Source organism: Varroa destructor, unplaced genomic scaffold, assembly GCF_002443255.2.
Source record: "Varroa destructor unplaced genomic scaffold, Vdes_3.0 BEIS01000006.1, whole genome shotgun sequence".
NCBI classification, from domain to species: domain Eukaryota; kingdom Metazoa; phylum Arthropoda; class Arachnida; order Mesostigmata; family Varroidae; genus Varroa; species Varroa destructor.
This window is the reverse complement of record NW_019211459.1, coordinates 28,401,335-28,429,301: the sequence shown is the minus strand read 5'-3', so window position 1 is coordinate 28,429,301 and position 27,967 is coordinate 28,401,335. Positions and strand designations below refer to the sequence as shown.

The 27,967-nt window shown below is 40.4% G+C and overlaps 2 protein-coding genes across 13 annotated transcripts in view; both read right to left on the bottom strand.

Annotated features, from left to right (window-relative positions):
• Positions 1-1,174: 1,174 nt before the first annotated feature.
• LOC111252857 (uncharacterized) lies at positions 1,175-11,819 on the bottom strand. Of its 6 annotated transcripts, none has more exons than XM_086992512.1 (4): positions 11,419-11,819; positions 6,484-6,739; positions 3,110-3,663; positions 1,175-1,972 (listed from the first exon to the last, which is right to left on the bottom strand). In XM_086992512.1, exons 3-4 carry the CDS (start codon positions 3,205-3,207, stop codon positions 1,804-1,806), a joined length of 267 nt encoding a protein of 88 aa, XP_086848638.1. In that variant the 5' UTR covers positions 3,208-3,663; positions 6,484-6,739; positions 11,419-11,819; the 3' UTR covers positions 1,175-1,803. The 6 variants fall into 6 exon arrangements, with proteins under 6 accessions (XP_086848638.1, XP_086848640.1, XP_086848639.1 ...); XM_086992514.1 differs by having other exon boundaries at positions 6,543-6,739; XM_086992513.1 differs by lacking the exon at positions 11,419-11,819 and adding an exon at positions 10,934-11,111.
• A 10,436-nt stretch (positions 11,820-22,255) lies between these two features.
• LOC111252810 (uncharacterized) overlaps positions 22,256-27,967 on the bottom strand; it is a 24,638-nt gene continuing 18,926 nt past the window's right edge. For all 7 annotated transcript variants that reach the window (XM_086992423.1, XM_086992421.1, XM_086992428.1 and 4 more), the window contains 2 exons: positions 27,111-27,607; positions 22,256-26,732 (listed from right to left, as the gene is read on the bottom strand). In XM_086992423.1, the coding sequence (XP_086848549.1) occupies positions 26,380-26,732; positions 27,111-27,607 (850 nt within the window). In that variant the 3' untranslated portion in view covers positions 22,256-26,379. The remainder of the gene's footprint in view (positions 26,733-27,110; positions 27,608-27,967) is intronic.

Sequence of the window (27,967 nt, the reverse complement as noted above, 5' to 3'; positions counted from 1 at the left end):
ACCGATGTATGTAAACGGCAATACTCCGTTCGGTCGGAACGAATTGCCGTTTCGGCTTTCCCCTTTTGAACTTTATAAGCCCTATTTTGGTTTTATTCATTTAAAAACAAAACTCAACGATGTATTATTATTATTGTGGTTATTAGCAGCTATTGCAGGTAAAATCTGTCCGTACTGCACACGACGAGGTCGTCAACGCACTGGGCCATCTTCACGACAGAATGCGAAATGAAGAGAGGCCGTTAGTGAGAGGTTTGGAGAGCCATCAGCTGAAATTGCCATTTTGTAGGAGTCCCGTTCCTGGTTTAAAGCGGTTCTGTCTTGTAGCACTATCGTCACGAGTAATGGAGTTACTTTGGAGAATGTCTTTTAGTAGATCTGGTGCTTTCGGAAAAAATCCTAGTTATGTCGGCTTTATTAAATACGATAATTCTCAGTTTTTTGTTGAATACTTTGTACTTAGGTACACGAAAGTTAGATAGAAAGATTGGCTAACACGCTTCAATGCTGACCCCGCTTCGTCTATCAACATCCTGCGACGAACCATCGCTGATCTACCAGCACAGCGCCGATGTTGGTCGCTGGACAACGTTTCACAGTACTAGAAGAAATGCATGTCAGAATACCTAACGAAAATTTGTAGACATCTCTTCGCAGTTTCTCTTCAGGGCTTAAAGCTGTAAGGTTTTTCTTCCCTTTACACCTTACCACAGCAAGGCGATGATCCAACAGGGTGCTGAGGCAATTGTCGCTTTGACGTTTCTATTGAATTCTTCGTCTGAAATGCGAGCTTTGCGCCTAGGAAGCTAGAAGTAGATCGTTTACGACTCGACTCACCTCAAGGTCGGACGAACAGAATTTGTAATGGTAGTTGGAATAGTTAAGCACAACTATGGATTCTTGTAGTACGTTACAAGTGCCTGAAGAAAAACAAAACTTTATAGTCTGATATATAGACTTTACAAAAGTGAAGCAAATTCGATTTTAGATCTATACGTCGAAACCGCCACACTGTGCTGTCATATGTAATTGCGGATACCGGTACATATTATCCTCCGACTTGATAATATGCTTCTATGGCAACCAAGCGGCTTACCGTACCGAGTGTGGTCCAGATGCGTATTTCGAGACTCTCTCTATCACTACTATTATCTAGAAAAATAACAACATGCGGTATGTTAAATAAATATTTTTATATTCCTCAAAAATAACGAATGGCAGTCCAAAAACTTGTATTTAACAGTTGTATATCGTATCGGTAGCGTTTATGTGTGGGGCGAACATTCAAGTCTAATATTCGCTCAGAAACACGTAATATTTTTGTATATAACTGGAAGCTCTATTCTACCTTCATGGCTTTTAGTATGTTAGTGGCACTGCAGTGGCCCTTTTCGGCACAGCGGCTCAGCAATATAGCCGATACTACTGCTATTTTCGGAGTTGCATACATTATAAAAAAAAAAAACACAATACGTTAAACCATTCATACACACATCGGCATATTCAACAGAAGCGGGTAAAAATAGAAAAGTCGGATTAGGAATGTTAGTCCTGATCTAAATTTACAGGTCCTGATTTACGAAACAAACAGTCAAGCTCGGATCCGGAGAATATATGTATAGCTGCAGCCTTTAGTTACATAGCATGTTACCAAAAAATTCCTCAAGTTGATCAGTCATTGCCGACAGTTAAAATAGAAAATTTTCAAGACGCTAAACTCAGATAATAGGATGTTATAAGATATGATAATTTAGACGTAGAAGGCACCGGACGAGCGCACTGAAAGGAGCAATCTAATGGTCCTTAGGATGCTGTCCCACCAGACACGATGAAGTTGAGGCCTTCCGGGATGTCTCGGCCATTCATAAAGTTGTCGGAACAATAGTACGGAAGAAGGAGCCCCTTGTGAAGCACGTCCAAGAGCTCCTTCAGGACAGGTATGCATGGTACGAATATGTACAGCATTATATAGCTGCAAATAGCCAAACCGTAAACAAAACAACAGCAGGCAACTCTTAAACATGAATAATATCATGACATTTAATGTTTATTAAATTCGAAAATGAATAAAATTAAATTAAAGTAGTCTCATCACAATGAATGAATGCATTACACAGAGAAAAATTGCCCTTTGAACGGAACCCATTTTAAACATTGTCACATTGCAATATAACCACCACGACTACCGGAGCCACGTACTAAAGAGTACACCCGCTTTTTGCCCACTAGTTTTTTTTTTTATTAGTGTGCACCAAGCACTAAGTAGTAGGGCTTAATTTATTCGTGAACCATTTCTGAAAGGAAGCTGCCTCAGTTGTTAGGAACTTTACCTTGGCATATTAAAAATCAAAGACAACTCAGGTCTTACCTGTAACCAATATCAGATTCATAGTTCCCATCGTAAACTCACAGTATCGGACCCTTTACAAACTTGTACCAACCGATGTCTTCCTCTATTCAAACGGCATGCAAAAAGTGAACTTGTGGCCAAGTCTGTTGTTTTTCATTATAGAATTAAGAATATATCACGCGATTGCGAAATGTTTGAAAGGCACTGTTTGAAGTAGTTATTATCGTATTACTCTTGCCAAGAACTATTATAGTCTATTTTTGGGGGTTCTAATTTAGTTGGAGATCGTAGTACTTCAACGACTAACCGCATTCTATTCATTGAAGGATCTACATTTAGGCAGCATTTGTTTTTTCGATATTAACTTTATTAGATTGACGCCTGAGTATTGCTCTTTTTCCTTATTGAATAAACTTTAGATTTCTCGCTGCTGTATAGTCGTTTAATATTTTGCCGTTCGCTTCTTGCCTTTCATTTGGCCACGTCTTAACACATTTTCACTCATCGTCTTTATGAGTTTCGTCGCTTTTCCCAGAACCAGCTATTTTTTAATCAACGTATCCATGGGATACGCGTACGTCTTTTTTCGCTTGCATAATTAAGCGGCTTTATAATAATATGCTGCAACCAAGGTAGCTGTTTTAAAAATTACAGGACCTACATGCACAAGCAGCTGTAAGATCAACATATGGTAAAACATTAAGCAAATTCACAAGACGTTAGGAAATCCCGTAGGGCCAATTCACGCCCAATACTCACAAGAAAGCCACAGTACCGGCAATCCAAAATGCGACGAAAATTAGTAGTGCGGCCCAAATCACCATCCACACGATAGATAAGCCGCTTCTTTCCGCCATTTTTTACGTCTACCGGTGTGTATTTGCTCCGTTTTTCTATTGTTCTATGTGGTACGAGGAATTCAACAATGCACTTTTCACTGCTACCAATTGTCGCTCAATATAGAGAATAAGACCAAGTAGTAGTCGTAGTATGAGGTCATACGTTTACTAAGCCTCAGTTTGTAACGAGTGCGACGTCGTTCGTGCTCGAGGGCAACAAGATTTGATTCAGCAGAGGAGTTGCAATGTCTAGTATTAGGCTAGGAACACGCGTGCAGACGAGCAATAACACACAGATCAGTCAGAAGAAAGCTCTTCCGGGTGCTAGAACAAATTCTATTGTAGCAACGGTTCCTCTCGCTGACCCGCGCACAGCACGTAGACAGGCAGCGAAGCAGTCCCTCTAACTCTTCACAAACGACTTAGGCTCAAGAGCACCCGCAAGAGTTCGAAGCGCTACTTTACTGCTTCACTCTAAAAGACAGTCAACAACAATAATAATAATAAAAGCATTGGTTATAATCAATTTATCAAGCAAGGTAATCAACGGTGAGGTTTATATTTTTGCGAACATTTTCTCACTTTGAGATATTTTACCATATTGTCCTGCATTTGTTTCGGATCATTACCGCATTTTATAGCCAACCATGAATCTATTCGGCATATTGCAGCCAGATAGCGTAAATCTCAACCTGGGTCGTGCCGGCTAACCTGGTCATCGTGAAATAAGCAGCTCGCGAGCCACCTATACTACCAAACGTAACACTCAGCCTTATTCTACTGAACACCATTTTCACAATGTTTTCGTTTAAATAGTAACCTATAAAATCGGTAGATAATTCGACTGTTACTTGATTAAGTTAACGAATGTAATAATCTATTGTAACGTAAAGAAAAATTCCCAAATTAAAAAATAATGATGATGAGGCACTATATGGCGTAGATTTTGTCATACAAAATCTGTTTGGAACAATTCGAGAAGGAGCAAGGTTGAGTATTTAGCTGTTCCTTCGCAGCGAAGTGGGTCTTGACACGAGACAAGGTTTTTGATTGTTCAGACAGACAGACTTCTTTGAGCTGCTACTAAAACCCTCAAGATGGGGTGGCAGGGTTACCATTGACCATTTACTGGCCAATTCCTCTGATTATTTGAGAGAGACTAGCAGAGGTAGACCGGTACCGCTTAAGGACCACCAATCAAAGTTTCCGAAGTCCGAATATTAACGCGCCGAGTCAGTGAGTTCAATCAATTTCTATAGGTAAAAGACTGAGTGATAAATTTTGGAGAAACTACTCGATCTACTTCGCTACAAACTTCGAGTCGTCCTCGTTGTCTTAGCTAACGAATTTCAACCAAAGAAAAATTAAACTATTAATTTCTTTCGGAACTTCGGATGCGATGAAGAATTGAAGAAAAAGCATAACTTAATCCAATAAAAGTCAGTCTTTCTCTTTTATATTGGCCCAGGTCACTTTCTTTTTGTTCATTCATATATACATATAGGCGATGGAAAATTTCATTCGGTTCACTTAATGATAATATTATTTTGTTAAACCGATAGCAATTAAAATAGAGGATTATGAACCTTTTATTAATTTATATATATATATATACTAACGCTTCCCCAGAAGCTGTTCTAAGGTTTGATGCTGTCCAGTGTTGCTTGGTAAGGCGTATCTAGAACCTTCAACAACCCTGATTGCAAGGAATAAGGTGTACCAAATCGTACTTCAACGGCGAAGTTCTAAAGGGTTTGTTTTTTAGATTTAGGCGTACATGAAGTTATCTGGGGGCGTAAACGTACTTTGCTTTAGCGGCTGATGACCCCAGCCGTCACAGCAACGTCTAACAGCAGCGCAACATACAAAACGTAAAACGTCTATAACATATAAACACTTCATTATTCCTTTAGAAACAGTAGATCAGTCTCAGGTCAAGTGGTGTACTATTCGTCGGCAACTACAATAAGTAACGCTGGTATTGGCGTATACCAATAGAAGATGCACAGTATTGTCTAGTCAAAAATAGAACACCTCTCTCAGTTCAATATAAAAATCAAGCTTATTAAACCTAGAGAAATTCGCATATAAATCTTCATTAGTAACACAAAAAAAAAGCAATACGGTGAAGCTAATGTATCATATCTATGTGTAATATGTACGATGTTTACAAAATAATCTTCTAATAGAGAAGAAATTGCAATATTATCATCCGAATTAGACTGAAATTAATACTGAAAAAATAAACACAACGTCATAAAATATCATTCCAGAGAATATGGCAGCATACTTTTTTTTGAAGCTGTCATTTAGGCAAATAAAGATAAAATTTGATTAAAAACATTATCATATGCATTTGTTCTTCAGTCTACCCCAAACAAAACTCTATTGAACCTCTATTGAACAGGTGAAAAGTTGGTGGGTAATTTACTACACTATATATGGGAAAATTTATTATATTTATAGTTACTCAATTGTAGTCTGTGTTTGCATAGTGCGGATTAAGGGTACGGTATGAAGCATTTCATATTCCGCATATAGAAGTGGACTATGCTAGTAAATAAATGATAACAAAGAACTTAACGCTGGTTACAATTGTCCACGCTGCAGTAAATAATCAAGTGAAGCCATTTGGAGTAATAATAATGGAAGTAGCTCTCGCTTTGGCCGTAAATGTAAGCTAGGTCTAAGGTACCAAAGCCTTACTTAAACACAAACAAAATCTACCCTTCACAACCGGTACAGAATCCGGGCAAGAAAACCCCTGCCATTGACGATCCTTTGCTTTTATAATTGATAGTGCGGTCCGGCGCTATTACTCTACCCCCCTATAACAGCACTCACTAGAGGCCTCTCGAAGGTATAGGGAATATGCTTTTCGCTGTAAAGTACAAAGACAACATGATGCCCCTATGCTGAATCACCAAAGAATAAGCTTCACGATTTCATATCATGAGTCCTATGGTACATTTTCGAACAATTAACATTGGGTACGAGTGCTGCACCTAAAGGAATAGCCAATAGTTAATAATGGAAAAAAGGAACGAAGGCACTATTTATCGATAAGATTACGCCTGAAAGCAGCAGTTAGAAATTTACGTATGTACTATCAGTCGAGTAAAAAGAACCGCTATCATTTATGCAAACACGTGGCAATGTCGAAATTCAGGCAGTGCTGCACAGTAATTTTCGACTAAAAACGTGCCAACTGGGCTTCCTGCGTCTACAAAAAAAGTATAAATAACATATAAAATTATTTGACGGACAATATTTAATTGGCTATATCAGCTCTACAATTTGACTAGCGAAGCTTAATTTTTCCGTGGTAAAGTTGAACATGACCGTCAGCACACCGTCCGTTGACGACACGGAACAAGAACGGATTAAGTCCCACACAGGAAGAGAAAAGCTAGATTAGCTTTTGTGAATTGAGCTAATCGAAAAGATCCAATGCTATTGTTGTTTTTCTTGATTGAATATGCGGAGGTTGCCACCAGTGGGGCACAGCCGAAACGCGAGGCGCGTCGTCAATCATTTTCGGGGATGTTTCCTTTAACAGACATTCAAACAGAAAGTAAAGGATACTTAGTTTCAGCCATAGCGTAATGTAAACACGATAACAACACGGCATAGCATGAGCAACAACTCATATCCATTGCACAGAATAGCTTTCTGGCGACCTATACTAAATGTCTCTGAATCACTGCCAAGGTTCGCCTTGCGAACGAACGCATGCTTGCATAGACCGAGCATTCAGAAAAAAAAAAAGCTTACTGAACACGATTTCTCGTGTGCAGCAAGCTTTTTTTTTTTTAAATCCTGTTACTAAAGATGTTTCATGAATCTTTTATCAAAGCATTACAATAGCGATTACGGTAGCACTAAGGCATATGTGGGCCTTACTCTTGTGTGGCTCGTCATAGAACCTTTTATTGGAAATATATGACTAGCTCGATTCAATTTAGACAGCCCAATGAACAACGCTATAATAGTTGGTATCTGTTTAATGATATATTCCTTTTGCGTCAGCTTTCGGTGTTTGGCGTACATGTTTGTGCGACGAGGGTATCCCTGTGCTGGAACAAGTGTTTGTGCCTGCGAATCATTTGTTCATTGACGTCTATTAGTAACTACGGCAATGTCAACCCAATGTCGATGTGGCAAAATCATGACTTTCGGGTCCGTTACTATTTTCCATACGGATATGCAGTTATCTATAAGAATTTATGTTAATATTTTGTTATGAACACCCTATTGGTTTGTCAGAGAAATGGGGCGCACTGACCGCCCAGATAGTTCATTAATCTTCAAATTTAATACTATCCTTGGGTATGCATCCTAGCCATATATATCCCGATTGTCACATCTTTTGTAGCACAACATGAGTAGGATTCATTCATATATAGAGATAGGACACGAGGGCCGATCGCCAGAAACATCTTCCATTGTACTCGGATCAATCTTCATCCGGCTTTACAATCACAAATGCCCCTTCGAGTTACTTTTTTTGATCATATCTTGCTTGACGTTGGTTACTATGACATCCATTGCTTAGTCTGAACTTTTCTGAAGGTAAAAACCTTTGCGCACATTTGGATCCGACTACGAGATTTATAAATATTTGATGACAGCTGAATGGCAAACACGACGTTCGTTCCATACAGTTAATGGGTTTATAAAGAATAATATCGGAATAAGACCACGCAGCAAGTACAATGTACACTAAAACTGAAACAGGTGTATTTATAGTAGTAATAAACATATAGTGTCGTTCTTGAGATTATGGCCTCAGAACCCAGCAGCATGTAACAGAAGGACGCAAATTAATGCAAAGATCACAGAAACAGCCGTTTCTATCACAACTAATTATAACGTATAAATTAAAATCGGGTTACTGTTGTAATAATAAGCGCCATATAGATTTGGCTCAAGTATACCTCTGTGTTACAATCCAAAACGTAGCTCATTTGCATAGGTGTCAATACGTCACTCTTCAACGCCTTGTGGCGCCCGACGGGCAAAAAGAATAGCTGTCTCAAACATCTAGAAGAAGTCATAAAAATGCTTTCTAATTCAATTGGGAACTATTGTAGGTCAGCAATGCAAACGTATCGTCATGCCTCGTCACATAAGTCACGATGAAGAACTCGTGGACATCCAGTTAGCTATCTGAGACAGCCGAGCGTTATTAAATGTCAGTACATAAGCCAGTCTTAAGTAGCACAGATATTTGCGTGCTCACAATATCCAGAATAGAGTAACAAAAAAAGAAAAATGAAAATGGCCATATTTGCCAGTGACACTCTCATAAAAGCGCTGGACGTTTTAAGGTAGAATGTTTGTTTGTTTGTTTGTTCCTCCATAGTAAAAATGTTTTCAAATAAAATGTTGTAAAGGTAAAATCAGACATTTATCATTCGTCATTATTATACCGGCGGATCATCATTATACAACCAATGGCATTGTATTTAATTTTTCCGCACGCACATGAAACGCGCGACAGGATCGTAGCAATGGCTGGCATTGAACCTATTTGGATAGATGTCGACTTTGGGTACATCGGTTACTCTTTTCCATCTAATTACCGCTCGTTTGATCATGTATTACTTAGGACAAATTGTTCTTAAAATTGTGTAGCGCGATATTGTTAGTTGGTCCAATAGGCAAGAAGTCTGGCATAAGTTTTTTTTCTTACTATCTGGTTCGAAAGCAGTAGTGTTTGGAGATCCCAGAAAGCCATCGTTCTTATTGACTACTAGAAATTAAGATCTACCTGTTTTCATAACAAATTAAACAACAACAAACAAAAGGTATTGAAGCCGGCAGCGTATGCCGTCGAGTATTACATGATATCCTTCAACGTACGACAAGCAAGACAATTCGTGAGGCGCAAAGCGAAGCGGCGGCGACCTGTGCCTTCTTAATAATGTTAGGTATACGTCACGAGATCGTATTCAACTTCTAGGAAGGAGAGCATAACTTAACATCGGCACACTGAGCCGCTCCCTAAGAAAGAATATCCACCACCTATAAAATATAACACACAGAAGCTATGGCAATTTTTTGTTGCCATAACATGTTGTGTGCTAGAATTTTTCTTCTAGAAATATAAAGACGGTATGCTGTTGCGGAAGCGGAACACCTTCGAGTTGTTAACAACGCACACAATATGATTATTATTGACTATCTGCAATAGAAGTTTGTCTACTTAAAGCCAAGTCGGGTACTTTTTTAGTTTACCATGACATTGTTACCTACAAGTAACTCCATGATCTTACTAACTCATTTGGCCAGCAAACATCAGAACAGAGCATTCGTTCGTCTGAAAAGGGTGGCAGTGAATGACAATATGCCATGATAGTACGCATCAGACCCAACTCCATTATGTCTTATATCCTTTATACGAAACATTTAAGGTAACTTTACATTGTTGACTTTGAAACGCATGTTCACGTTGACCTTCCAGCACTGATCGCTACCGCTAGGATATCGAACTTAGATTTTCAGGTAGCTTGCGAATTCCCTGCTATTATCAAAGATCCCCTTGGTCACCTCCTTTCAAGAAATCCATCCTGCCGATTGTCAAAACAATGTCTGAAGGGTAAACCCATAAAAAAGAGTCTATCCAGGAGACCGTTCGCCGCACAGTCCAGGTTGCATATCCTGATAAGCTCGAGCTAATTAATAGATCTATTTGTCATTTTTATCCAAATCACCGCGGTGGTTGGTATTCAGAAAGTTACTAAACTTTCACCCAGCGTCGAAACAATGTAGCGTATTGCTTGAGTAATATTCGTTCGCTGAGGGATTTTTTGCGAACTTAAAAAAAACATACGTTTTGTTATTATAATATGCAACTATTTCTGTACGTTTCGAGTTTTACGTCCGGCATCGCAAATAGCAGAGAACGATTTAGGCGATGTTTTTTAAAGCGAGGAACATAAACCTATCAAGGCTGATGATCTGTTCGCGTAGCGCCACTGCGTTTGGACGTTATAACAAGAATACATACAACTGGATAGTTATTGTCTGATTTACTGCCTGGCCCAAGTTATCAAAATAAATAAAATGCTGTATGCAGTAGTCAACTTGAGCAGAATTCAGTCACCAACGGAGATAACATCTCTCTTGAGTTTCTCGTATTTGTAAAAATATAATAAAGTATAGGATCTCTGATGGAAGAATCTTTCCTGCTTATCTTTATTTGAAGAACACTGACGTTGCCTAATTGTCGGAAAGGCTTTTTTTTGTGCGCTATATAAAGATACTGTGATAAAATTTTGTTGTAAATTATTAAAATGCGAATTAAATGAGCGAGATGACCTTGTCTACGCTGCGGGACCCATCAAGTCGCTTTAATATTTTTTGCACTGTGGGATGTTCTCGTTGGAGTAATGGAAAGGCCTCAATGAAAGCAGATTCTGGTTTGGTTGAAAACTTAAAACTGACAACTTTGGGCAAAAACGTGCTCATACATTATTTTCGAGAAAACAAAAACTTATAAAATATAACAGTAAAAAATTTCGACGTATAGCCTTAAGGTCGTCCAGCATTTGCAGCTGCTGCCGGCAGTGCACCAGCAAGAAAAGTCAAAAACAGAAAACGAGGACTCTGCTGCGATATAACTATTGATCCCGACGGTATGCTATTATTAACAATAGATAAGTTAGCCATAGAAAGTTAGCGTTAGATGTCTGTTCCCAAATTACACAGACGAGATATAACTTACGAAGTAACTATTTACCTGACAATTTTAACAGCATGCGCCTGGCTTCGTGTTAACATCACCAGATAATTTTGTAAATAAAGCTACTAACAGTTGGCCGTTTATATTTATTTCGTGTCCCTTTACTAGCCTCAGGCAGGACAGTGACTTAGTATATAGACATACATACGTACGTATGTCCAACACAATGGTTTAGTGATAATTTTCACAGAATACTACCGCCGAACAGTTGGTTACTTCCAACGCCTAATTTGGTCAACGCTCCTTAATGGCGCTTGGCTTCGCGTTTGGGACGTACTGCCGTCAAGCAGAAGATGATTTAATGAAACTTGGGCATCTAGCCAGATGAGTAACAAATAGGAGCTGATATCGAGGTATTCCAGTGACATCCACCACTATATCCGATTGTTTTGGAATTATACCTTGCAACAGCATAAATCACACAGATACGAATCACCGTCAAGACATTTGCCACACGATCTGAGAGGCGATCCGATACACACCTATACGTTGCTATTGCACGTTGCCTTTTTCGCCGTTCATGAACAACGACGATGACGATGACGATGACGACGACCATATAACGACACAGGAATTTGGAGGCACTATAACACCCTTGTCACGAAAATCATGGACGTGACAGATACGGTCACTTGCTGTCGTTGAAACAGTGACGCCGATACTGCGGTTTCGTTTAGGGCGACCGCCTCGGTCGGTCGCTGGGAAGCTTAACTTTGTGATGCGTGGCAGCTAGCACTTTTCTTTGATTGAGGAACTGTGATCTTGCAGTGATGGCTGTTGCTGTAGTCGCGGCAACACACTGGATAGCATAACACAGCGGCTTCCACAGATGGAAAGAGGAATCGAGCGGCGGCCACGCAGAGCGCCGCTGCTACTCAATCCTCTTTCACTTCATCATCACTTCCCGTGCGTTAGAAGCGCCCTGACGGCCGTCGTCGGCACTCCGGCCTCCCGACAAAATTGTCCGCCGCTGCCAGCCACCAGGTTCCCGAGGAGAGAGAAGTCTGGGCGAGGCCATTATTATACGGTGTGAAAGAATCGGGGCTTCCTACGAGCATGTTGTTATCAACTATATAAGAGATACTCGCAACATACCTTTTGCTTCTAACAAAACCTACGATGTTGTAAGGCGCAAATATTAGTTATAGCTGGCTGTGTGGAGGATGTTATGTAGGTTAGCAGTAGTTACATCACTGTTACATTTATGCAGCAGCTTCATAACTGCTGTCAAATTACATCAATGGCGAACTCGCTGTTCGAAGAAGCAAAAAATGGCTGCTTGCAGTCCCGTACGCATACAGGATGCCCGCTCCTCCCCATCTGCTCAAGGGGTTCATTTAAAATTGAAACTGAGGCAAACAAACGGATGAAAGTGAGAGAGACTATGTGTAAGTATCTGGTTAGAGTCATTCACTCATTTCACGCAACGGGGTCATGCGTCCCGTAACTTATAAAGCCAGGAACCAACTAGCCAATGAAAGTTACAATTAGATACGAATGTATATGTGGTCGTATAATGCCCTGCCGTTCTTTTCGGAAAGTGAAAGGCTGTTCGCCTTTAATTGAAATAATTTCTAAACAAATAAATAATAGGACGTACGTTGCTGAGATTATCTGAGCTGAGAAGACGGAGATTGCTGGGAGAACAATTTATCCCAAACGTTCATTGCAAACTGAATAGCATCTAGGTCAAATGTGTCAAATCAGGCCAAAAAATCATCAGCTGAAGCTAAATAAAATCAGAGCAGATTTTTAAGAGGAACTTTAAATAAACAAAGATGCCTTAAGCTTCCAGCACCATTTTCTGACTAAAAAAGAAAAAGAAAGTCCGTGTCCGTTTTAAGGCGGCTTCAAGTGTGCAATTTTAAGTTAAAGTTGTCTTTGGCTAAAGTAGTTAAGGTAGTTCGAATAACTTTGAACACTGAATGTGTATATATAGTGAAACCGTTATCTTCACTTACTACTTGAAATAATGGTGCTGTAGTATTTATTTTGGTATTTCACATCCTACGCCACCTGGCCTGAAAGGCGTCATGACTCCTTTTATGTTTGACCTTGCCACTAAACCGCGTTCAAAAAAACTATTCTGTTACTTAAATCAATTTTACCTAGGTGAAATCCAGCTTCTGACCAACGCCTCATGAAGAACCACATATAGCTTAAACTTTCTTTACTACAATATAACCTAAACTTATTCTTTCTTTATGTTTTGCTACGAACGCCGCCATCATAAACTAGTAGCTGTTTGCTAAATCGAAAGTTTTTCGCAAAAGATGCAAATACTTTGGACCGGTTGTGCAAACGATCAATGAAAGGTTGTTTTTAAGACGAGCTTCGAAATTCTGGACTTGCCGTCTTAGGAAAAATTTTGTACATACCAACGATTAGAACCTTAGTCAATTTTACACCTATCAACCTATTACCAAGTAGCGTAAAAAGCCATTTTGTACATATAGCGCTTGAGGTTACGACATCTATGCCCATCTATCACACATATCAGCCACAGTAAATGACATACGTTCGCTTACGGGACGTTCGCTTACGGGACGTTCGCCTATCAACGAGCATATGCAAAACTATTTGCCCTCGTTTTCTATTAGGTGGAAATGGTACGCTTCGAGCAATTAGAATGAATATAGTTCGTCGATGTTACTTTATTGATACCCCTATAACCACTACGAAGAAATATTTCCTGGCTTTCATTTGTTTCTCCGGATAAGACTGGCGCTGTTTGTACCGTGCTGTCTGAAAGGCAATGTATTTTCTGCTATCAAAATATTGATAGCTGGTTTTATCGCTTCTATCCGATCTCATTTTTATTTAGTAAATACAATAGTTTTTAAGAAGATATATTTTATTTCGAATGAAATATAGTTGGTATCGATTTCGATCTGGTTTTGCCATCCTCAGTTTACCAAAAATTTCTTCGAATCCCATAGCTGTACTGATCGGCTTGCTATGACCTCATTAATAAACTGTCGATGATATAACGATACTAGAAGGTAGATTGTATCTTTTACAGGGAGGGGGCTAAGGCTATCGAACTCAGGCTGTCTAAAAAACGTTTCAATATTCAGCTACAGTAAGACGTCGATACGCGGAATTTTTTTCAGAAGATGACGTCCGGCTAGAGTTACGGGTGTTATACTTACAGCTGCTCACAGTTTTCAACTAATGTCTGCACTGTTGATAGAGATACGCTTATAATTTAACTTCTTCCAATTAGAAAAAGAAAGTTAATGAATTACTTCGAATATCAAACGGCTTTCATTTTGCCCACATTTACTCTAGTCTACTTCATGTCGATATCGCTGGATGAGCTTTATGCCTGCCAACATGCCCCTCCCCATCAAATGTGGTAGGCTCAATAAAAAAAGGAAGTGGTTCTGTCGAAGTCTTCCGTACTGAGAAAGTATCTTCCATAACGGGCTGACACCGACTCCTTCGTGGGTTTCGCCATTGGCCATGCAATCATTTTAACAATTATTAGATGAGCTGTACAGACCCAGTATGTATTTCTCTCTCTCTCTCTCTCTCTTTTGGTCGCGATAAGTTACACTTTTCGAGTGGTTTTTGTCTCCGACCAAGTTATTTGTAGTAACGGTCAAGCTGCTGAATGTTGGCGCATGCGATGCCTACTGAAACATGTTCTTTATTAGCAGCATGTTTTATGCCGATCTGCGATTGATACAGATGATGTGACAGACATAGCCGGAAACCACTTCCTCCTGGCCAACCTTCTGGTGCCCATACAGACTAGCGAGATCGGAGCGGGAATCAACGCCGAGAAATGTGGTCTTGCTATTGCACCTCACTTGTGGCTTTCTGTTGCCATTCCTGTGAATTATGGGGGTATATCTTGTCGAAGCGGCTGTCTCTGTTTTTTTACAGTTCCATACGAATCGATTCCATAATCCATAAAGGATCTCAACTACCGGTCTTAAATCCCTTTTCGAAGTCACATGTGCAACAGCGCCGTAGATTCGCCATTAGCTTAAAATTAATGCGGAGTTTAGGGATTTAGACATGTTCTCGGCGGCTTCGATTGTGCGCTAGACAGAGGACATGGCTATGCTGGCAACCACTATGTAACAACAGAAAATGGAAGTTAAGCTAGCGATTCTAAAAACGAGCATAGATCGGTTGGTATAGGTGATGGGACGCCTACAGTTAACTCGACGGGTGTTTTGTAAAAACGCATATTATCGTCATTAGATGTCAAGCTAAATATGCCTTAGTAAACTTTTTTTACAGCAACGCATTTTCCCCCATAAATTGCAACTGTTTTTATTTATTTAAACCATGCACAACGTGCACGAAACTAAATCTCTAGTTAATCCAGAACTTTTGGTCCAGCAGATCGTGAGAGACAACCGGGATTACATAAACGAGCTTTCCGAACCCCAATAACTTTGCAACTGGTAGACGCGAAGGGGTTCATAATAGACAGCGGGTACTTCATAGTTCTCCAAGAACTATTAGCTTAAAAAGATCAGTGACTGCTTCCTTTACCGGTACTTAATCTCAGAAAACCAAGACACTAATTTTTGTTATTTTTGGTCAATTGTTTTTCTATTAGTTGATGCACTTCACGGCACTGACATCATTATTAGGTTTTCAAATTTGCTACTCAGCTTATACGCGACTAATCACGAGACAGGCGATCACTCAGTTTCTGCTCAATTTATAGGATAGAATCTAACATTTTTGCGATAGAGCGCTTTGAGGGGGTCTGCATCTGTTATCGACTTAGCATCGAACCATTAGCTTTTCCGGTACACAAACTTGACTAATTTTTGAACTATTTACCCTTGGCAAACGAAGTTCGATAGGTATAAGCTGGTTAAGTGTTATCAGAGAATAACGGCTTTACCATTTAGTGGTGAAGAGCAAAATTAATGGATTTTTTTTTCTGTTTTTCGAGATCGGTAACGCTTGTAAGAATCGATCGAAAATTGGTTTAAAGAGCGAACAAAGAGGCCTTCAGGGAGCTAGCAATTCGTTTGATAGAGAAGATAGAATTTAAAACGTTGAAGTTCACAAGACGCTTCTAAGCTTGTCGATTCGATATGGGGTTCCTCAAAACACGTGTTATGAAACTGTAAGTAAAATATTGAAAAAAAAAAACAGGAAGGATATTCGAAAACTCTTCAAAGATCTTACGAACCTGAAGACACGCCGAAATCAAATATTCCGCTCGAATTGTATGCTGAATAAAGCCCTACATAATTCATAACTGGGTCAGCTCACTATGATCAAAAAACGGCTCCCATACTATGGGTATTTTGTGTAACCATGATTAAACCTCGGAAGTAAAGAGCTCTCTAAGATCGGACCACTGGATTGTAAGATTTGATTTTGCTAGCACCTACCGTAGGCCTTACATTTTGACCGCAAATAAATCATTCCTAAATGTATGATATTCGGAACATAAAACGCGCGACACAACCACAATGGAACTCACGAACTTTTTCGATAAGGAATTCTAATTTATACGTCAAACCCTTTCGCAGATATGTTGAAGTAACAACCATGCTTTATGCAGCATAAGTGTCGAATTCAAACTTAAATTGAGAAAGTTTCTAAAAAATGACCTGAATACGCTGGTAAAAAGAGCAGCATTCAAGTGCCAATGTAATTGAGGTTCAGCTAAAATTATACCTATTTTAGAGCGTTTTCTAGATATCTATAAAAATGGAAAAAAAAACACGACCACATATGGTTGAAGAGTAGTTGCACACAAGCGAGATCAGATCCAGAGCTAAAAAAGTGTTCTACCGAAATGGGAAACAATAAAATACATTTACAAAAAAAAAATACTACAGGAATGTTTTATTAGCCGCAAAAAATTATAGGGTACGCTCACAGAAAGAGTGCCACGCGGAAGTTTTATTTTTCAAAATATACCAAACCTTTTTTTTCATAAAATATGAATACGTATTGGTTTCTCAAAATTGACTCCACGGACAGATGGGGATACGTGTGGTGTAGTCTAAAAAAAAACACCACAACTATGACTAGCAAAAACCCAAACAGAACACATCGTCGCCATAAGACAGGCATAGGTTAATATATATCGGCCACCAGAGAAAGGATAGGTAAGGGAATATTATCCATCAGGAGTTAGCACATATTTATAAAATTAAAATCCTTATAATTTTGACTGCTTTAAAAAAAGTGATAGATGGCTTGACGTGCCCAAGAATCGATTCTCTTATTCAAGTTATTAATAACGAGATTAGCCAAGATAATGTAAATCATAACGTACAGAGCCGTCAAAAAGCCTTAAGAGCTTGAACGTCTCAACAATAAAAAAGCGTACATCTAAGATATGGCTACTTATAAAATGTTTGAGTTCAAGGGCAACAATTTGAGAAGGGCGGTCAGACAGAAGGAGGCCGCGCAAGCAAAAATCAATAGCTTATTCATGTGCGGGATACCTCGCCACTTGAAGTACGATGTTTGTATAAAATGTCTATTTTTTTATATATGCTTAATTGAGAGAATTCAAATGAAACAACAGCTAAATATCAGATCGCCAATAAGGTCTGACAGTTTTTGTTCATTTATTTAATTACCCAGTTTTTAATTTGTTGATGGTTTTTCGGTGTACCGATATATAAAACCAGACACAAATGCGATATATTTCTAGAGAGCTTCTGTTCTACAAGCTAGATGTAACCGTTGTTCTTACGACAACATTTTGCTATGACTTCGAGTTTGAATAATGGCTACCTCGAGAAACAAATCAATGAATTTGTAACATCGACTTTTAACATCGAAATGCTGCGGAAGCATGCCAAAATATACGTTCCACATACGAGAAGACTCCATCGTTGAGAAATATCTTCTAAAAATTTTGCTCGTCCAAAATCTAAATTATTGTTTAAAAATTACGCTCGATTCTTATTGAACTCCTAACACATCCTCTAGAACGCGCCATAGCAACAGCTTGATTAACAGCCGTTGATGCAAACGGTGGGTTAGAGTAGACAAATTTTTGTAAGAATCCAGCTCCCTTTCCTTGTGATAACGCTGCGATCAAAAGTGGTCCGCCGTAATGAATCACGTCCCTTAATGCTTGTAATCTTATTCCTATACTTCCCTTTCCCATTATTCTCTGTCGCTTTCTTAGAATTAACACTTCTGATTCAGAATCTTGCCCACCTAAGGCCCGCCTCCGAACCCGCCAGCTACGCTCCCGCGTGGCTCCGACAGATATTTTTTGAAGGAGGTGAGTGCCACTGCTTTTATATCTTGTTTTCTCAAGTGGCACTTCAAAGATTTCACTGATAAGACTATAGTCTGCTATAAAATGTCTGCCGGGCTGCACCCGGAGGTTCCGTGACCTTGAGCAACTTTAACCTGACAGCCTACGGTGAAAATAACATAAAACTGCAGAGAAGTCGCCGGGATAATACTAGGCCCAGCAGCTTCAGGGGAATCCGAATATGCTGGGCGTTAAACAACTACACCGATGCTGATGTCACTAGCCTTCGTGCCTGTGCGGATAAATAGAGTTACATTTGTTGGGGATACATAACTGCACCAACAACTGGAACTTAACATCTTCAAGGATATGCAGCTTCAAAAAGTGGAGAGGCTTTATCAGCACATAAAAAAATTCGTCAATCTTCGTGTTCACATCGAAGTAGCCCGTGATTCTGAAGAACAGAATATTCAATACTGCTCTAAATCTGGAACGTTTGAAGAACACGGGCAGAAAACAAATTTAACTGAAAAACCTATTGTTGAGATAGCAACAAAACATCCGGCGGCTTTTGTTAAATTTGGGAGAGGCCTTCGTAATGTAGCAAATACCTTGAGAATAGGACCCAAATATGATCACAGAACTTAATTTTTTATTGTTTGGGGATTCCCTGGAACTGGTAAATCGCGAGGTGTTCGCCAATCAGGTATTAACCTTGTCGGTGAAGATGAAGTATATTATACGACAAGGGGCCATTTGTGGGATGATTACTGTAATCATAAAGAAGTAACTATTGATAACGGATAATAACACGGATGGTTTAAATATGACGAATTTCTCTCTCTCTCTCTCTCTCTCTCTCTCTCTCTCTATATATATATATATATATATATATATATATATATATATATAAAGTTCCAATCAAACAAGCTACATGAATATTTATTACAAGCAATAGCCATAGCGGAAGAATGGTACAACTCCCGTGGTTATAACTGGAGCGCTCTAAAACGCCGGATCAACATCATGATTCACCTTCCTAACCCTTCTCTTACTAATGCATATAATAAATCATATATGCATTTTGAATATAATGATACTAATGACGAAATAAAAACAGTTTTTAGTTTTAATTAAATATCTTCATGTTTTTATTTTGAGATACTCCATTTATCGCATCATAAGTTTCAGGTTTTTCCTAAATTGATACATAACTTTTAAATTTTGCATACAAACTGTAACTGATGTTACAACTTTATATCTTAATAATTTTTTCCTTCCTCATCTCCTGGTAATCTATATGGAGACCCCGCTCTAACTGGTCCATTTATAGGTATCATTGACATTTTTGTATCAAATTGTCGTGTGACACTATTTTCCTTAGATATTTTGGAGTTTTTATATAACTCCAAAGTTGGTTTAAGTAAAGAATCTAAAGTTTTCGGTAAACTAGATCCCATTGAGACACATTGGAATCCCATCTAACGTTCCATCGTAATGTGATTCCATTGAAAAAACTCCAGGAAGGAACAATTTCGAAATTCGAATGTGCCGACTCCTTAAATACGAAAAATTCTGACTCAGACAAAACGGTTAATGTGTTTGTAAAGCAAATAAAGGCCTTCCAATGGTGTGCAACACTCAACCATCGGCTAACCAAATGTTGCTAAAAAGAGACCACGAACCAGAAGGCACCAAAAATGGATTGACCAGTGAGGGATTAACAGGTCAAAGAGAAAAAGTTTTTCAGTGCTTTCCAATAACGCCACTAACATCGTTAATAGAGAGCCCCGATATAAATCGTTTTTACACAAAACAAACATACTTATTGCCAGGCTCACATAGGAAGAACTTCGATTCTTGTTGATTTTGGACCATTATAAGTTAAGTTTACGCAACTATAATTGAATTTCTGGTAGCCCAGTACATACAATAACAACTACCCTATACTCCATGCTTTCGTTTTAATTTACTTATTATCCCATGGCTGTAAAAAATGATTAATTTTAAGGTAGCTAATTTACCTGTCTATTAGCGGCTTTTATTTCAAAAGTATCGTTCCGGAAACGAGACATATTTGTTAAAATTTAATCGTACTAATAGAGCTTCATTTATCGCATGAAAAAATAACATAGGTTGAAATAACATAAGGTAAAATGAGTTGAAAAACTTCTCCTATTCAACGTAAACTGCAATGACAACAAGAGGGAAGATCTATTTGTGTCGTTATCATAGAGGGGAATCGTTAAGAAAAGCATTTGTTACAAGCCGCTCTCCATCCTCCTAACAAGCGACTGAACATTCACGTAGGAAGCATACATGCAGCCCTAACAGAACACCATGGGTTCCGAAAAGAATCCTCCACAGAAACGCTACGCCAGATGTTAATGGTTCATTTTAGTAAAGCGCTGGCGTGACTAACGCCACAGGTTGGTCACGATATTTATCAAGTTCAACATAACCCCTCATTCCATGCTTCAAGGTTATGCCCAAACATGCTTAATCTTCTTGTGGCAATTCTACAAAAAGTAAGGATAACAATTGATTAGCGAACGGCCGAAGTCCTGCCTCTTTCACAGACAGTTATCCCAGCTTATGAGGACATTTCAAACTCATTTTCATTCTTGATTTGGGTTAAGCATCTCCCAGAACACATAAGAGAGCCGAAAAATTTGGTTAACTCATTCTGTATACTTACAACTCAGGGCTATACGTGTCTAGCAAGTTCTCGATACAGGTAACTTGATGCCAACCCTACGCAACAGTTACAAAGTTAGGACCGACTGTAAACCTGAGTATGATAAAGGCGCTGAAGTGGACACCTTTAATCGTGCGGGCCTACCTGTCGCTTATCTTATGATGCGATTCGTTTTACTGGGCACGTGTTCGGACGACACGAAAAAAACAGTGCCGACCATATAGGAAATGGAATCTTCGCGTCGCCTTCAGCTTGTTTGACATCAAGGTAACTCCGATCCCATCACAGAATAGGGAAGACGCGTCGTTTGTAAGAATCTTATAGGGAAGGATTCCAAACAGCTAGGTCACGCCAAAAACTACTTTTCATAGAAAGCACTCGGCTGCATATAACGATCCGTGACCGTTTCGCATACCTACCGATCTCCTCACCACTGCTCACCGAAGACGTGCGTTGCCGTTTTGAGCTCTCAGCTATAGAGGCCTGTCAAATTCGTTAAAATCGATGGAGACATTTTTTGTGAGGTGCGGTGAAGAACGAATGGGAACTGATGAATCAGTTAGACTGTAATGCCAACTGAGTGGAAGATGACACTTACTATGATTATCATAACAATCGTCGAAAATTCTGAAACCTTCAGATGAAATTTCAATACATCAATGTAAGAATCATAGAAAAACTTTCAAAACAATGAACTATCTTTAGAACAGAACGGAATCTTCCGTCTATCTAACGTCTTACAAAGGAATAGTTTGATGGTACTTTTGCAGCATCTATTTACAAAGAGCAACCATCAAGAATGGCAGAAAAAATTAATTTTCGTTTTTCAAAAAAATTTGCATGCTTTCCAATTATCGTCAATACTCATTAGAGGAGTTGTTATTGAATCGCAACGCTAATTTGGCTGCATAGAAAGAAATGAATCAAGAGCCACATACTTTTAGTACCATTGCCGCGAAAAGCCGAAGTTTTATTTTAAGGGAGCTAAAAGTTTAGTTTTGCTAGATAACAATTAACAGCTTATCGGTACCTTTAATATATAATAAGAACTTGATAAATCATCGAGTAGCTGAAAAAAAGCTGCAAGATTGAGTTAATTTAATAGAGTAAAAGAGTTTGAAAATTACATATTGGTTCTAAAGTAAAATCAAAATCGTTGTCACTACAGTATATCTTCACTTGAACCTTGCAACAACGATATTACCATAAAACCTGCGAGTAAAAAAAAATTGAAATTTATTAATCCTATGTTAATTTTTGGCTAAACAAGTAAACCAAGTCCGTTGTCACTGTTTTAAGTGCCTGGCTGTGATCTAGTTTACAATAAGTATTTTTGCAAATCGGCATGTACAAGTTCACGCTAAACACTTCGTATACTGTTAAGTACAGTATTTTTAAAAAACATCGACAATTATACAAAGCTATGATTTATTTATATTTACGGAGTGTCGCACATTTTACATTAATAATAGTGTTTTTTTCTGTTAGATGTCTTCGGGCTGTAGTGTTGACATGTTGGTAGAATCTATTGGTTCGCTCTGTCGTTGATGGTAGTTCTATCAATTTATTTCTTGTTTGCCGTGTTCTTTTGTTCTCGCGCACGACTAAAGATAAATAGCCACTTAATAATCTCTTATCGTTCGAAGCACGTCAGCCGTATGTTATTCTGGGGAGGGTTTGAAATGAGAGTCGGCCATCTGTCGGCAAACTCCTTCCGAAGCAATAAAATGATTGTAAATAGGCCAAAAGTGACTTTCGCAGTATCAAATAATTAGAAGTTAATCTTCACTGCAATACGTGTCATTGGCTCTTTTGCTAAACCAACCGTGTAAAATGAGCCACTATTACATTATTAATTGATCAACACTTGAAGTCAAATAGGTTTTCAATACGAATTTTAAAATTAAGTCAAACTAGTTATAAGTAAGTGAGCCCTGTCGAATGAATAAACTTCTAGGAACCCTCCGTTATCGGCAAGACAAAACTTTCGAAGATATTCTTAGGTAAGATCATGCCTTAAACAACAACTTGTTTTTAGCTAGTTGAGTATATAATAGCGAATCTTGAGTTGACCATTAATTTTGCGTTTTAGATTATGTGTGGCACATTAATTTATATTGATGTATCTCTTTACATACTTTTAATTTGCATATGGCTTTCAGCCTCTGCGACAATCAACAAACGATACGGTTCGTGGAATCGGTCGAAGCAGACGCTCGATTTGTATTATTTAATGATGTGACAAACGGGTAGTGATATTCCATTGTGTGTTCCTTGCTTCGAGCCTGCAACTGTCGCGTGAATAAACTAACGCTATTTTTTCTTTTCTCTCCAACCGCTCTTTCTTTCCCTATATTATATACGCGCTCACCTCGTCACGTCAGTAGATGACATCTTTGACAAAAAATTTTGATAACAGATGACGCTATAACTCTCTGATATACACCACCATACCATCAGTTGTTTGATGCTATATATATATATATATATATATATATATATATATATATATATAAACGTTTTAATATTCTCAGCTTCCCGTTTTAGGGTGTGGTTTTCCCTTTTTCGTCTTTACCTTCTTTTTAATATTTATACTAATCGACAATCCTAATAGATATAGGCTCTCGAGATCATTAACACAGGTGTGAGCCAGATAACTGGTAGCACAAAACGGCTTTACCACTTGTCGCTTCAAGACACCCACTCCGTGTCGAATGCTGTACGTCCACCAGCAAGTACCAATTATGTTCAGACTTATTGTTTCATTAATATTACTTTTAGTCCTTCTCTGTTCCCTTACTCCCCACCATATATATATATATATATATATGCGTGTCAGTCTATGGCAAAAACCAAAACCTGTTGAAAGTTGCTCTCATAGACTTCAATTAGACTGCACGAAGCTATCGATTAACTATTGCGAAACGGAACGAAAATTCATACCGATTCCGCCGTTTCTCCATCCCACACATCAACCAGGAAACAGCGTGAACATAAGCGAAAATTCAATATGATCATGGTGGTCATAATCTTCATCTGTATATCCACGCCCCACCCTACCATATCGATGTACCTCGAAATTGCAAACTTAAATTGCACTCAACTGACACACTCGATGAATCACATTCACTTAACAAAGTTAACATAACATAAACTTAAAACAAACAATCTCACAGTGCTTTCGTTAGGTAAATCTAGGTGGAAAGTGCTATCATCGGCTCAAAGGCTATGTAATTTCATATATATATGTATATATATATATATAATGTTATGCGTTCCCCTGTGTGACTGTGCTGCTCCGCACTGAGGTGGATGGCATAAACGTCATACCCATAACAAACGGCAGAGTGCGTCTGCTCGCGATGAAACGCTGAGATCTAAGGTCGGAAGCCCACACGGCGGATATTTCCGACGTGTTCCCTCGACACCCCTTGTGATCAAAATAAAAAAGCGAAATGAAACAAAGCATATGCTTACACTTAGAGTTACAATAATCATTCTCTTCACCAGCATGTTCATCATTATAATGCAATAACATTTCAGTCAATCTCTAGCGTTGCTGTACCAATCATTTCCTCATTTCCCAAGCAAAGGGAAAGGAGCTCGTTAATACCTACTACAGGATCCTATAGGGTGGTCGTGGAGGTGAATATCTCCTCCGCGAGAAACTTCGACTCTTTCACCCTTCTCTATTTTCTTCGTCCCTAAGACGTGTTCTGTCATATGCGGCCGTACAATAGTTCGGCGGCAGTTGATGTTACTCTTCGTTGACGTTGTTGTCGGTGTCGTTAGCTCCTCTTCACGATCAACTCGAACAGGTTGTTCGACCTCCTCCTTAAGGTCGCGTTATGCAGGATCTGTTCCTAAGCAGATCCGAGACTGGATAGTTTTCATATTAGGTCAGAATCAACTCCTCAAAACTCCATACTCTTCGCTGTCCCAGTGTGCTTAGGACAGCAAAGAATACAACTCGTATGATTTGGTCGGAATAGTATTGACATGTAACCGTTCAGTTCGCATCGATTTGATATTGTGTATATTGATGATCTGTATGGTATAGACTCGTTGAACAACTCATTGTGTACTTGTCTGTGCGCGGCCGCTGATCTCTTGCGACCGCATGGACTCCCTCCGGCGGTTCGAGTGTGTACGACCATAATAATAATGGTCGTCGGCGCTTCCCAGGAGCAGTAAGCTCATCACTGGACATAATTTGACATCGTTGACTTCTGCAAGCAAGCCGTGTGTATGTGAGCCTTTGCTCACCCGAATGGTTAATTTTTACGTGTTGGTAACGTGGTACCCTAATAAAAGGTGACCGCATTGTGTCGCTGTTGCCGATGCGCCGACGGCGCGGTTTGACTGCCGGCGCATTTGTCCGGCCGCTGGCTGCTGCATGCGTCTCAACTGTAACTGTTCAGGCGACATCTTGGCTGGTCCGGTCCACCCATTCGCCGCGTCGTGGCACCGTCCAGCGACCGTGCGTGTAGTTGTTCATTACATCGCGAACACGCTACGGCACCGGGGCCCCACTCGGCGGCTCAGAGTGGCCGAGTGTTCGCTGGTGGCGTGTCGTAGACGGCGAGCCGCGTTGGATGCTTGGCTCGGCTGAGCACTGGATGCTCTATCTCGCTCCATCCTAACTTCATCTCAGCTTCGTCTACCTGAGTTTGTTTATATAGATAGCTGGCTCTCCCTCGCTCTGATTAGCTCGTTTCTTCGTTCCCTCGATTCGTTGTTTCCCTCAGTCAAATCTACTAGCATGGCTGCTCTCCGCGTCCTCTCTTCTCGGCTTCCCTCGTGCTGCCTTCTATTTCGATCCTGCCCTTCGACCCATGTAGGCTGGCTGAGCCTGCTCATTTTACCACGCTCATTACGGATGTAATCGGCTTCGTCATCGTCGCTTTCTTGGCTTGGTCTCGGCTGCGGTGCTGGACGGGCGTGCCCATTCTCCGTTAACCCACCCTTCCATCCTCCATCCGGGTTCTGTTTCTGGTGCTGGACAAGTTCTCTCGCGGGCGCAATCATGTTTCGCTTCCTGAGTTTTCTGCCTTTCTATCTCTAGCTTCCAGTAGTTTGTTCCTTTGTGTAATTGGTTGGTTGGTTTTACTCTTTAGGAGAATAGCCAATTTTTTTTTCTGTAGTTCACTGCCGCTCTCCTGCTCTCGTCGTCCTAATGATTATTATTTTTAACGTATCATTTACGGTGAGATAATTCGATACCTCTTTGGGTGTCCCATAGCATCGCGTCGGCCCAGGGCACTTGCACGGGCATCACATGGCCACTCCCTGAGTTGCAGGTGGACCGACGTGTCCGCGGGTGGTTCGCTCGCTCAAAGCAGCGTCAAACATTTGCTAGGCAACAGAATCGTAGAGCTCGCAAGAGCGTCGTCCATCGACGTCAGATGTGCTCAGTATATGATGCGTCGAAATTCCGACGGGCAGAAATAACCCACTGGATATCCAATCGCAATCGGACTTCGGTCGCGATCAGGGGATGAACACGAGTGAACCGGTCCCGCCGGGGAGCAAGCCTTAGCTTATTTCAATAGGCTGCTTGTTTGATGTTGCAGGAGAGCTGCCTGTCGGGCCACTGCCTGGATAAGGTTGCTGTTCTCTTGACTGTTGGGGTTCGCGTTGGGATTGTTGCTGTTGTTGTTTTGTTGCTGCTGCGGAGTCCCCTGTGGAGTCCCTGGTGGGGGAGACTGGTCCTTGTCCCTCCGCGGCGTCGCGGGATTGGGACTGCACTGGTCCGCCGCCCCCTGTCCCTGCCCCTGAGACCCCTGGGCCCCGGGGCCCCCCGATGGGCCCCCCCCCGCTGGACTGGGGTTCCCCGGAGAGTCCGTGGCCTCGGGGACTCGACCGCCCTGTTGCAGATGCTGACTGGCCTGTGATTGACAGCGAACGACAATCAATCAATTAACCGTTAACAGATTATTTAATCTTCTCCATCTTCAAGGAAGTGGATTTCAAGTCCTCTACAGATAAACATTTCTGTAATTTCCTACACGATTGAAAATGTTTTCTCCGTTGCTCCCACAAACGAAGATTAGTATAATAGTGGTCAGCCCTCGGCGTTGCTAAGAAGCACCCTTTTGCAATTGTGATAACGATCCTGTAGTAGTTTCGCTAGCGCAGTAGCTAGTCAAACCATACGACTATATAAATGTGTATATAGGAAATAGAAACGAATAACTATTGATAATAATACTTATTATCATTATTCACTGGAATAATATTCTTATCGTTTGTTGACTATAACTGACCTGGTGGGCCTGCTGCGTGACCTGTAGAGCGGCTGCATTGAATAATGTTGGAAGCTGAGATCGAAAGAGTGGATTGTTCATGATCATTTGTTGGAACTCCTGGTCCATAGTTCCCGACGCCGTAGAAATAGTTGGGAAATGTGGGGGCGGGGCCGCAGGCGGATTGGCCGCCGTCACCGGTGGCGCCTGTTGCGGCGGTGTTGGCGTTGGTGCTGCTGACACCTGCATATGGCCCTGCATGTGCTGCTGTAGAGAGCTGTGCGCCGCCAGATGTTGGTGGTGACTCAGAGGATTGGAGTTGTTGGCCATTAGCTGTTGGCCCCCCTGGGCCGCCGCTGCCGCCCCCGCCGGGGCCGCTCCCGCCGGTGCCCCCATTGTTCCCCCCGCCGCCCCCGCTCCCCCCGCTGCTGCCGCCGCCGCCGCCGCCGCCGCTGTTGCTGCCCCCGAGCCCCCCGCTGCCGCCCCCGACTGCCCCCGGCCCCTCGCCGAAGGGGGGTCTACAGACAGACAACCGCCCGGTCAGTCAGCCGATCAAGCAAAACACAAATAATGTTAGTGATAATAACAACAACTATTTAAAAATATATTCACGTTACGGACAACTAGTTTATGAGCAGCAGCAGCAGCAGCATCGAAATGTAACAATATGGTTGCACTGAGACAAAAAATTACATATTGTATATATCGCTACAAAATAGAGCCTAGGTGAATGTTTTGAATTTACGCTCAGTACGGTAGTATTAATTACTGCGTTATAATACGATAAAGTGTAAACCTCGTCTACAAAAAAACTTAAATATCTATACTATTTTTACATCTATATAAATACCTTCGATATATCCATACGAATTATATAT